This window comes from Euleptes europaea, chromosome 1, assembly GCF_029931775.1.
Source record: "Euleptes europaea isolate rEulEur1 chromosome 1, rEulEur1.hap1, whole genome shotgun sequence".
Classification (NCBI taxonomy): domain Eukaryota; kingdom Metazoa; phylum Chordata; class Lepidosauria; order Squamata; family Sphaerodactylidae; genus Euleptes; species Euleptes europaea.
In genome coordinates, this window is record NC_079312.1 from 118,121,863 (window position 1) to 118,134,078 (window position 12,216).

The 12,216-nt window shown below is 52.6% G+C and overlaps 1 protein-coding gene across 3 annotated transcripts in view; it reads right to left on the minus strand.

Moving 5' to 3' along the window:
* The window catches only part of MYH10 (myosin heavy chain 10), a 109,531-nt gene that overhangs the window by 19,560 nt on the left and 77,755 nt on the right, over positions 1-12,216 (minus strand). For all 3 annotated transcript variants that reach the window (XM_056866626.1, XM_056866619.1, XM_056866634.1), the window contains 2 exons: positions 7,805-8,017; positions 7,057-7,201 (listed from right to left, as the gene is read on the minus strand). In XM_056866626.1, coding sequence (XP_056722604.1) covers positions 7,057-7,201; positions 7,805-8,017 — 358 coding nt within the window. The remainder of the gene's footprint in view (positions 1-7,056; positions 7,202-7,804; positions 8,018-12,216) is intronic.

Sequence of the window (12,216 nt, forward strand, 5' to 3'; positions counted from 1 at the left end):
ATCAGAGCTATTAATTGCAAACAGAAATAAAGCATGCGACCGCGACTTACAGGGGCCGCCCTCTGTGGTCCAGTCGGGAGGTGGCTCTGCTCCAAACTGGCACTTCCCCTGAGCAAGCAGCTCTGGCCACTCTTGCCCTCGCTGCGTGGCTGAGCGATTCCTGCCCAGCCCCTCGTGTCTTGGATGACAGGGTGGTAACATGATGCCTGGATCAGTTCCCTATGCCTCGCCAATGCTCCGTCTGTTGTAATCAATAAAGCTGTGGCCTTTGTTATCCCAAAAATTTGTTGTTTGTGTACTTATTTTCCTTTTGTTTCTTGGTGGGGCTACTATGCCCGTACGGCCACAACTGTAGTTTATACATGCTTCCATAAGATATACTATATTCACTTCATTCACTACAGTCACCCCACAAGAGCAGTGAATGTCAACAACATTTATTCTAGCAAGCAAACTAGGAAAAACAGAGTTGCACTTACCAGTAACTGTTGTTCATTGAAGTCTTCGTGCAGACACACATATGGGACTGTGCAGGCACAGGCCAGCCTCCGGAGGAAGATTTTTGTAGCCTCCTGGATACAGAGGGGGGTGCCCCTCCCTTCGGGAAGATAGCAGTGGTTCCTTCCCGCTCAAACCCCCACGTGACTCGAGGGGGGGCACCCCCTCACCCCTAAGTTCTTGCCAGCTGCCGTGAGCTCCTTATGAAAGAGAAACAGACAAACAATAGTGAGCCACAGCGGGGATGGAGGGAGGGATATGTGTCTGCACGAAGACTTCAATGAACAACAATTACTGGTAACTGCAACTCTGTTTTCATTGTCAGTCTTCTGTGCAGCCCCACATATGGGATTTTAGCGAGCTACTCACAGTTTTGGAGGTGGGGAGGCGAACTGTTGGAAGAGTGACTGTAGTACCACCTTTCCAACATCAGCCTCCTTTCTCGCTTGTAGATCCAGTACGTAGTGGCGTACGAAGGTGTCACCAGTCGGCCATGTCGCTGCCCTGCAGATATCCAGAAGAGGAACCCTTTTATGGAAAGCAGCAGACGCACCTTGAGCCCTTGTTGAATATGCCTTGATCACCAACGGACACTCCTCTCCAGCAGCCCTGTAAGCTGATCTGATGGCAGCAACAACCCACCTGGGAACTATTTGGGAATAAGCAGACCTCCCCTTCTTTGGCCCAGCATAACATACAAATAAAGACCTGTCTTTTCTAAAGTGCCTGGTTCTGTGTAAATAATAAAGGATGGCCCGTTTGACAGTCTTTTCAGCCTCAGAGGAAGGGTTTCGAAAAAATACTGGCAATGAGACCGACCTGGGCCAAACAAAACCTAGAAAATACTTTGGGTAAAAAGTCTAAACTGGGGTGCAGAACTACCCTTTCCTGGAAGACCTTCAAGAACGGTGGGTCCGAACGTAAGGCAGCCAGTTCGCTCACCCTTCTGGCCGAAGTGACCGCAACTAAGAAGGCCACCTTCCGGGTTAAAAATGAAAAGGAGCAATCCTGCATAGGCTCGAAGGGGGGACCTGTAAGCCTAAGGCAGGGGTCGGCAAACTCACTAGTCAACAGAGCCAAACATCAACAGCACAACGATTGAGATTTCCCTTGAGAGCCACCTAGGCTCCGCCCCCTTTTCCCTCAACCCGAGGCTATAAAGATCCCTTCCCCCGCACCTCTTCCTCTCCTTGCCAGGAGAGTTGTCTCAGAGGGCGGGGGCCTCCTCGTTGCCCTTCCCTGGCTCTTCCGCCCGCCCTCAGCCCGTCTTGCGTGGGGTGGGTCTTTCTCCCTCCTCGCTTCCCGGGCCGCGCTGCGCCACAGCTGCCATTTCACGCCCGGGGGGGCGGGGGGGCGGGGAGCGCCAGGACGGCCCTTTGCTGCAAAGGCAAAGTCTCATCCAACCAGAGCTTCAGCGGCGCCTGAGGGAGGGGGGGTCGGGGCAGTGGGCCGCTTCCCCTTGGAGTTGCGCCGCCGTCTCCAGCCAGCCCTGCAAGCGCGCAGGGAAGCGCGGCCTCCTCTGTGAGGAAAGCGGGGAGAGGCCGGGCAGCCCGGCCAGCTGCAAAGCTCTCCTTCATCCCAAATCTCCAGGAGTTTCTCAACCTGGAGGTGGCAACCCCCCCAAGAGGCTGGACCAGAGCTGCCACTTTGGGCGCGCAAAGGCGAAACGGAGCCTCCCAGCGCACCAGGTGGGCTTGCAAAAAGCGCTCAGGGTGCGCGAGACCGACCCCCCCTCCTCCCCCCTTTTCCCAACATGCAGCGCACCATGAGCTCAAAGGGAAGCAATGCATGCTGGGACATGTAGTTCCCCTGTGAGAGGCCGGCAGCTGGGCTCGCAAGATGAGGGGCGCCTCCAGTCCCTTTCCTTCAGGCGTTTCCTCTCCGCGCCTGTTCCCCCCACCAACCGGTCCCCCCGCCAACTGTTTCCCGGTGGGGGCTGGAGCTGCGCCGACCCCTCTGCCTCCCTGGCCCCTCCCTCCACCATCGCTCTCCCCCCTCCGCCTGCCAGCTGATGGGCGGGCTGTTTGGCCTATCCCTGGGGACCCGGCTGGCAGGCCAGCCTGGGGGCCGGGGGCCGTCGCGGCCACTGCAGCGCCCCGTCGGCCAGGCGTGGTCTGCCCGGACTGGTTCTCGAGCGGGCCGGTCGGCGGTTGTGGGGACCTCGAGCCTGCCCCCCCCGGGTGCTAGGAGGCGGCTCTAGCCGGCTGCTGCTTGCCACCTCTCCAGGCTTCTCTCTAGGCAAGTTGGGGTCCGAGGGCTCTTCCCCCCTCCCCTGTGGGTTGGCGCTGGGACCGGGGTTGGGCTTGATGGCCCGGGGGTGGATCGCCCTGAGGAACACCTTGTTGGTCAAAGCCACTTCGCAAACCCTGATCGCTTCTTTGCACAGGGACCGGAATCCAGTGCTCCCTTGCTTGTTGATGTAGAAAACTATACTCATGTTGTCGGACTGCACGAGTACTCTGGAACCACGGACCACATCTGTAAGAGAGATAAGGGCTAGACGTACAGCCATTAATTCCAAAATATTAATGTGTGAAGCAGATTGTTCCTGGGTCCATAAACCCTGAACCTCATCTACCCCATAGTGGGTTCCCCATCCCCTCAGGGAAGCATCAGTGGTGAGGACTAACTCGTGAGCCCAATATCCGAACAGGATCCCCTGGAACAGGTTACTGTCATCTAACCACCACTCCAGAGATCTGATAACAGCCCTAGGAACTGAGAAGTGATGGAAGGGGGAATGTGCCATGGGTTTGAAGTTATTCAAAAACCACAATCACAGGGTCCTCATGTGTAATCTCGCATTAGGGACCACTGCTGTGGTAGAGGCCATGAGACCTAGTAGCCTCTGGATGGATTTAACAGACTGCCATCTCATACGAAAAAAGGAGTGGATGACAGCTTTAATGGCCAAGGCCCTCTCTTTGGGGAGCAGGCCCTTTCCCTGTAGCGAGTCCAAGACTGCACCCACAAAAGAGACTCTCTGGGCCGGAATCAAGTGGGACTTCTTCCAATTGATAACTAGGCCTAAAGTTAAGCATGTAGACAATACTAAGCCAACCTGGGTCTCTAGATCTTCTGCGGACCTTGCAATGATAAGCCAGTCGTCTAAGTATGGAAAAATGGTGCACCCCAGAGTCCTGAGGTGAGCCACCACCACAGCCATGGTCTTGGTGAAAACCCAGGGAGCTGTAGCTAAGCCAAAAGGCAAGGAAGCATATTGGTAGATATTAGCACCTTGTCTGAACCTTAAGAACTTCCTATGAGACTGATGGATGGAAATATAGAAATAGGCGTCTTTTAAATCAAAGACCGCAAACCAGGCCTCGCGGGCCAGTAATTCCATAACACCTAGAAGTGACACCATTCTGAATTTTGCAACAACCAAGTATTTATTCAATTCACATAAATCCAGTATAGGCCTACGGCCTCCATCTTTTTTATCAACTAGAAAAAACCTCGAGTAAAATCCCCAACAGCTGGGATCTGATACGTGTTGGACAGCACCCTTATCCAGCAACTCTTTCAACTGAGTAACAACTTCTTCCATCGGGTTGTCAATAGCCGAGGAAGGGGGTAACAAGGGGGGGTAAACTCTTTAATTCTAAAAAATTACCGGAAGAACCCAACCATTTTGACACACTGCCTCCCATTGGGGGACAAACTGGTGGAGTCTGTCCAGGAAGAAGTGGTCTTCCTCCTGGACCTGAGATAGTCAAAATTTGCAACCTTGTTGGTGCTGGTCCTTATTAGGAGGTGGGGCCGAAGCTGAACGGCCCTTGTTGCCATTATTATTGTTAAGCCTCCTCCAGTTGCCCTGGGGTTGAAACTGCTGAAACTGACGAGGATACTGCTGGTGTTGCTGGTAACCCTGTGGTCAATAGTAGGATGGTTAGTATCCCTGTCTTCTCTGTGCTGGGTAACGATTTCTGATTCCACTAGTAGATGGTAGGACCCCATAAGACCTGGCGGTTTGGTGGTCTGTCTTCTTTTCCTTAAGGAAGTCGTTGGTCGTAGAAGAAAAAAAGAGTCTCTCCTTCGAAGGGTAGGTCCTCCACCCTGGCCTGGGTCTCAATTGGGAGAGCAGTATTGCGAAGCCAAGCGTGCCTTCGCAAAGTAATGGCTGAAGCCAATGTTCTAGTTGAAGCATCAGCGGCATGTTTCCCTGCAGCGATTTCTTGCAGAGACACACTTTCATGGCTTATGATTATACCTGCTGAATCGCCTTTCTGGGCTCTTCAGGTATGTCGTCAAGGTGGAGATATCTTCTCCCACATGAAAAGTTGATAGCCACCAAGGATCGTCTGGTAGTTGGGTATTCGAAAGTTTAATGCTGCAGAAGAATAAACCTTCCTGCCTAATGTATCCAACCTCTTGTTCTCCTTATCAGATGGAGATGCATGAGGGCCAACCCTTTTGTTTGGACTGCATTTCCTCAGTCACAATGGACGATGGTGAGTAGTCAGAAAAGAACATGACTCAGGTTTCACTCTATACAGGTTTTCCACCCTGCGTGTGGTAGGTGGGGTAGAGGCAGGTTTGGTGAATATCGGAGCCTGGATGTCCTTAAGACCTACTAAGACCGGGAAGAGGACCAACTCAGGTGAATCGGCATGAAGCCTACTGAGGATTCTGTCCTTAGGCTTGGTATCTATTGCGGTCACATCCAAATCAAGGGCAACAGCAATCCTTAACATCTGGTCTGCCCGAATGTGGGAGTCTTCCGTCAGGGAACAAGGATCCTGGTCCGCAACTTTGTCATCCGGGGTGGAATCAGACGTAACTTCCGACCCACAGGTTGAAACAGAAGCCTCCTCTGGAGGCCTCTCTTGTCCAGGAAAGAAGGTCAATTGCTGAAAATCAGCATGGAGAGCAGGTTGACTGGGCTGTTGGTTAAAAACCTGCTGGACTGGTTGGCCAGTCAGGTCTAGTCCCCTCATCTGGCAGAACTCAATCCAGCCTCGGATGTCTGCCGGAGAGAGAAACATCTGATGGGGTTGGTGAAAAGACTGCCACTGCAGAGGGGGAGGGAGGTACAGTCTCGTATACCTCTGGTGAGGAGCAATGCAAATCCAGGTCTCAGCCTGACTGGGCAGGAGACCCTATAGATGGAGTCTTGGGAGGAGGAGGAACGTAAGAGATTGACCCTGATTTGGATGATTTTGAAGGGTCTTTTTTGCTCTTAGACTTGTCTTTCCCTTTCTCCATATGCTTCAGTTTCTGTTTTGCTTTCTTTGTGGTAGGTTCTGCATGAGATGAAGAGCTTTTCCTCTTCTCTCCGGACCCAGCCTTAGAGGCCGTCGGGGTCAAAGACATCGGGTCCGAGCCAATCGGAGCCATTTAGCCAAGATTAGTCAGGCCTGGAACAGACATTGAGGTGCCGAGCCAAGCCAATTTAACGGAGGCTGAATCGGACAGGTAAGTGGGAGAGCGCATTGGGGTTGATTTCGCTGACGCAGGTCGCGATCCCGCGGTAGAAGCCGTAGCCTTTAAAGCTCTCTCCCAGAGGGCGGCTTTGAGGCGAAGGTCCCTGTCTCTCCGGGCTGTGTTAGTAAAGTTCATGCAGATCGGGCAGGCCTGCACTTTATGCTCCTCCCCCAGACAGAGGAGGCAGGATTCACGCTCATCCGTGTGTGGAATTTTAGTAGAGCACTTCACACACTTTTTAAAGAGCGGCTTCAAGACCATAACGCCAGATTTCAAGCGGCTCGTTAATTTGAAACAGCGAGCTGCGCGCAAGACGACCTAGGTTAGTGCGAGTTACCTCAAGTCGAAATCCAATAAAGAATGAAGTTCGCAAACTCAGGAGGTCAAGTAAACACTTCCACACCGAAAGGCGGCGGAAAAAGAACTGAGGGGTGAGGGGGTGCTCCCCCCTCAGGTCACGTGGTGGTTTGAGTGGGAAGGAACCACCGCTATCTTCCCGAAGGGAGCCCCCCCTCCCCCCCTGTATCCAGGAGGCTACAAAAATATTCCATCGGAGGCTGGCCTGTGCCTGCACAGTCCCATATGTGGGGCTGCACAGAAGACTGACAATGAACTATCTGTTCACAATGGTTTTATGGTGTCCCTCCTCCATGGAGCTCAAGTATCCATGGTCCATCCCTCATTTTAACCTTACAACAACCCTGTAAGGTAGACTAGTCTGACCTTGGGCCAATGTGTTTCATGTCTAAGTTGGGTTCTGAACCCAAGTCTCCATGCTCTTAGTCCAGCATGCCAATTATACCACCATACTGGAAGAAGTCTCTGTAACACTTCTATCAAATATGTTCTGATAATCTCAAAATCACAATTCAGACCCACAAGGGATGGAAGTCAACCTAACAATCATTCACACTTAGGTGAACGTCGAAGATGGTACATCTAAAACAAAGTGTGAATGCAAGAATGTACACTGAGAATTAGCACTTTCTGGAGTTCCTTGTGGAATGTACATCTCAGGCTGCCTCTATATCATGTATAAATGGCATTTAATCCATATGAACTGCAGGACAATGAGTAGAATATGAAATCCCTCACATCCATGCATGTACAAAATGTGCATTTTCCACTCACCCTTTTGGCCTGTTCAAGCTGTTCTGACAGCTCTTCCAAGGCAGTTGCGTGCCTCTGTCTAATATCCTGAATCTGGGCTTCATGATTCTTGGTTTCTTCCTCAAGCGCTTTCTTTAGTTCGGCAACTTCCTGCTCACGCTTTGTCCTGGTAACCAATCAGCAAGACAGAATATTTGAATGGTTTCAGCTTTCAGTGTGTTTATCATATTATCATACCTGCCATTACTTTTGCATGTGCGCAGGTTCTGGTCATTCCTATACGTAAAGTAGCAGAACAAAGAACAATCCAAGAATACCCTGGTTTGTGCTCTTCACTTGTTTCTCTCCATGTCCACGTTCCCTTCCTGAGATTTCTAAAGTAAGAGAGATGCTTATCGCTATCACACAATGGCACATCCACGCATGCACACACACACACACACACACACACACACACTTTCTGAGCTGGCTATTCATCTGTGATGGAAAAAGTAACGTATGCATCACCCTATATTTATGGCAGTATAGGGAATATGGCAATACATTTTGCAGCATCTCACCTGCCTGAGTTTTTCCAGAGATATGAATAGCATTAGTACCTCATTTGATTAGGCAAGCACTTAAATACTGTTTGTTCTCACTGCATCTCCTAGGGAGTCATAGCCACAATTTCCAGTTAGCCAGGCTAGAACGTTTTCTTTTTTTTAAAAAAAAGGTAAATCATGGCACGGTAACCGCATTTCTTGTTATATGTTAGTTCTCCACTAACCTCAACTCTTGCTGAGCTGCAGTGGTATCCAGGGTATCTTCCAATTCTGTTTTCAGCGCCTCTAGCTCCTCACTGAGATCTCTCTTCTGCTTATCTGCTTTGTTCCGAGAAGCCTTCTCCGATTCAAGGTCCTCTTGTAGCTCTGCAATCTGAGCTTGCAACTCTCTTATTAACTTCAATGCATTGTTCTTTTGCACAGCTTCATCATCCCCTCTAAAACCAGAATGGATTTTTAAAATTTATTATTTATTTAGTTTTATGTCCCGCCTTCAATCACGGGCCAAGCCAGGCTCAGGGTGGCTCACAAACTATAAGCAATACAATAGAAATAGCATTACAAAATACAATAAAACCCTAACAGGTAAACTAAAACTAAACAATAACAGACTAACCCATAAAACATTGAGAATAAAATAGCAGACCACGCTCATAAAACATAGGAACTGCTGTGGCTTACAAGCAGCCAGGGCCCCATACATTGCAACTAGAAAGTATAATGGGGGTGAAAGAAGTGTGCCTGAATCTGAGCTTTGCCGCAAAAATCCATTTTTTCATAGTCAGAAGTTGAAACTTCAATGAAAAAGGTTTTGTGGTTAACATGGCAAATTACCAGTAGCAGGGTACAAAAAAGAGAGGGAAGCCACCAGAACTCAGGTGCGAGTCAACTTAACATGTTGGAAAGTGATCAGGGCAAAATATACGTTTGTTACCTATCAACAAACATATGGGGATCTACGTCAACTAAAAGTCAAGGGTTGCTGGGTAACAACAAGTGAGGACTCACAAGACTTGGAGGGGAAATCCTATTCCGTCCCAGCTGGCCAATTTTGTTCCTATTCATTAGCCTTCTACCCCCCCTTCTACCCTTTTCTCTACCTCCCCCATTCTCCCCTTCCACTGGCCCCTTTTCTCCCCTTTTTCTGTTCCCACACCAATTTCTTCAGGCCCCTCCACCAGCTCTTTCCTTCCTTCCTTCCTTCCTTCCCTGAGCTAGAGTTGCTAGGCAACCCTAGAATACCATCCCTGATCTTGCCACGTTTCAAGAGATCTCGATCAGTATTTTTAAGGGGGGTATTTTAGTCCCTATTACTTTAAAAAAAAACCTTTTTGGATATTTGTGCAAATCTGAGACTTGCCCCAGCTTCGTAGAAAAATTCCCCAACCTGTAAATGGCCCCATTGTTTAGAATTAGATATAATTAGAATTAGATATGATAGTGACTAAATAATTACCGTATTTTTCGCTCCATAAGACGCACCTGACCATAAGACGCACCAAGTTTTTAGAGGAAGGAAAACAAGAAAAAATATTCTGCTGAATAAAGACCCCCGTCCGGTTTCCAGGGAGTCCCTAGAAGCGGGGCGGGGGTCTTTAAACTGCTCTGCGCTGTCTGCCTAGGCAGCGCAGAACAGTTTTACCCCCCCCCCACTTCCCGGTCTGAGGCTCAGCTATTGGGCGGGGACCCGCCCGGCTTCTAGGGACTCCCTGGAAGCCAGGCGGGGGCGGGTGGTCTTGAAAGGCCCCAAGTTCAATCTCCAGCATCTCCAGTTAAAGAGCCCGGGCAGGTAGGTGATGTCAAAGACCCCCTGCCTGAGACCCTGGAGAGCTGCTGCCGGTCTGAGTAGACAATACTGAATTGGATGGACCAAGGGGTGTGTGGTCTGATTCATCAGAAAGCAGATTCATGTGTTCATGTGTATTTTGGAGCTGTGAGCTCAGTGGCGGAGCCTCTGCTCAGCATGCAGGAGGTCTCAGGTTCAATCCCTAGAAGCATCTCCAGTTAAAGGGACCGGGCAGGTAGGTGATGGGAAAGACCCTTTCTGCCTGAGACCCTGGAGAGCCATGGGGAGGGGGCTGTGAGCTCAGTGGTGGAGCCTCTGCTGGGCATGCAGGAGGTCCCAGGTTCAAACCCCAGCGGCATCTCCAGTTAAAGGGACTAGGCAAGTAGGTGATGGGAAAGACCCCTGCCTGAGACCCTGGAGAGCCATGGGGAGGGGGCTGTGAGCTCAGTGGTGGAGCCTCTGCTGGGCACGCAGGAGGTCCCAGGCTCAATCCCCAGTGGCATCTCCAGTTAAAGGGACTAGGCAAGTAGGTAATAGGAAAGACCCTTGCCTGAGACCCTGGAGAGCCATGGGAAGGGGGCTGTGAGCTCAGTGGTGGAGCCTCTGCTGGGCATGCAGGAGGTCCCAGGTTCAATCCCCAGCGGCATCTCCAGTTAAAGGGACCAGGCAAGTAGGTGATGGGAAAGACCCTTGCCTGAGACCCTGGAGAGCCATGGGGAAGGGGCTGTGAGCTCAGTGGTGGAGCCTCTGCTGGGAATGCAGGAGGTCCCAGGTTCAATCCCCAGCGGCATCTCCAGTTAAAGGGACCAGGCAAGTAGGTGATGGGAAAGACCCCTGCCTGAGACCCTGGAGAGAGCTGCCAGTCTGAGTAGACAGTACTGACTTGGATGGACCGAGGGGGGGGGTCTGGTTCAGGATAAGGCAGCTTCCCGAGGAGGGGCCCATGGCTCAGTGGCAGAGCTTCTGCTTGGGCATAGCAGGAGGCCCCCGGTTCAGTCCCCGCGGGGCGCCTCCGCTCCCACCCGCCCCTGGCCCAGGCGAGCCCGGCGCTGCCAGGCCTCCGCCTCCGCCTCCCCCCCACTCGCTGCACGGAGGCCGGGTGGGGCAGGCGGAGAGCGAGGCCGGATCCCGCCGCCGGGACGATCCACCCGGCCCCCCCTCCCTCCTTCCTTCCCCCCTCCCTCCTTCCTTCCCCCTTCCTTCCCTTCTGCTCGCCTGGCCTCCGTGCAGCAGGGATCGCCGAGGGGGAAGTGGGAGAGGGAAAAAAGGAAGGCCAGGGGTGGGGTAGGCCTGAGGGGGAGACGCCGCCTTCGCTCGCGGGGGGGGGAAGCCGGGGCAGGGGGAGGGGTCTGCTTACCTCCAGCGCCGTCCGCCCAGGAACCCAGCAGCAGCAGGAGCTGCCCCACCCCGGCCCAGGCCTCCTTCCTGTGAGGACTCCTGGGAAGGGGGGCGGTGGGGGTTTAAGCCTCCCCCCCGCGTTTCCCGGCCCTGAAGCGCCCCCGCCCAAGCTGAGTGAAGGCGGCGTCTCCCCCTCAGGCCTCTTCCACCCCCCACCCCCGGCCTTCCTTTTTTCCCTCTCCCACTTCCCCCTCGGCGATCCCTGCTGCACGGAGGCCAGGCAAGCAGAAGGGAAGGAAGGGGGAAGGAAGGAGGGAGGGGGGAAGGAAGGAGGGAGGGGGGGCCAGGCGGATCGTCCCGGCGGCGGGATCCGGCCTCGCTCTCTGCCCACCCCGCCCGGCCTCCGTGCAGCGAGTGGGGGGGAGGCGGAGGCCTGGCAGCGCCGGGCTCGCCTGGGCCAGGGGCGGGTGGGAGCGGAGGCGCCCCGCGGGGACTGAACCGGGGGCCTCCTGCTATGCCCAAGCAGAGGCTCTGCCACTGAGCCACGGGCCCCTCCTCGGGAAGCTGCCTTATACTGAACCAGACCCCCCCCTCGGTCCATCCAAGTCAGTACTGTCTACTCAGTACTGTTCTGAGGCTCAGGAACGGGAAGCGCGCGGGGAGGGGAGGTTAAACTGCTCTGCGCTGCCTAGGCAGGCAGCGCAGAGCAGTTTAAATACCCCGCCTCCCAGCTGGCCTTCCAGGTGGGAACGCCGGCTGGCGGTAGGGGCGGGAGTCCGCACATTTGCTCCATAAGACGCACCGACATTTCCCCTCACTTTTGAGGAGGAAAAAAGTGCGTCTTATGGAGCGAAAAATACGGTATGTTTTGTACCTCAGGTAGTTCTTCTAAAGCACAGTAAACCAAGGAACCTGACAATCCTGACCACACTTAAGATTTCAAAATGAAAAGGTCATCTAAGATGCTATATATGCAATCCCTGCCATGACACTCAGTTGATTTTCCATTCAGTATTACCGGTAATCATTATCAAAGAGGGAGTCCTGTGAAAACTCACAGGGGGGAAACCTCCCATCCTCCCGGCTGGCCCTCCATTTCCTCCTCTTGCTCCCTCTCTGCTCCCCTCACGAATCCCCCAACGTTTTTCTTAGTTTCTGCCAACCACTTTTTCTGCCAACCACCTCTTGCTCCCTTCCTTGCGCTTCTCCTAATCTGCAAATACACAGAGGTGCAGCAACTCTGTGAACAAATAAAGAGGGAGATGTTGGGCAACAGTGCCCCTGCTCACTCTTCTGCTGGCTAAGTTTCCACTGAAGCAGGACTGTTAAAGTCAAGAGTGAAGTGAAATGATGTTGCCAGAGGTCTTAGGACATTGCTGGAGGACAGAGGAGGTTGGAAAAATCCAAGTCCCACCCTTCCACTCACAGTTCATAGGATCCAAAGCTCAAAATCGGGCATCTCAGCATCCCAAACAACCAACGTTATCTTTGAACAGGAGTTCAGGGTCCTAC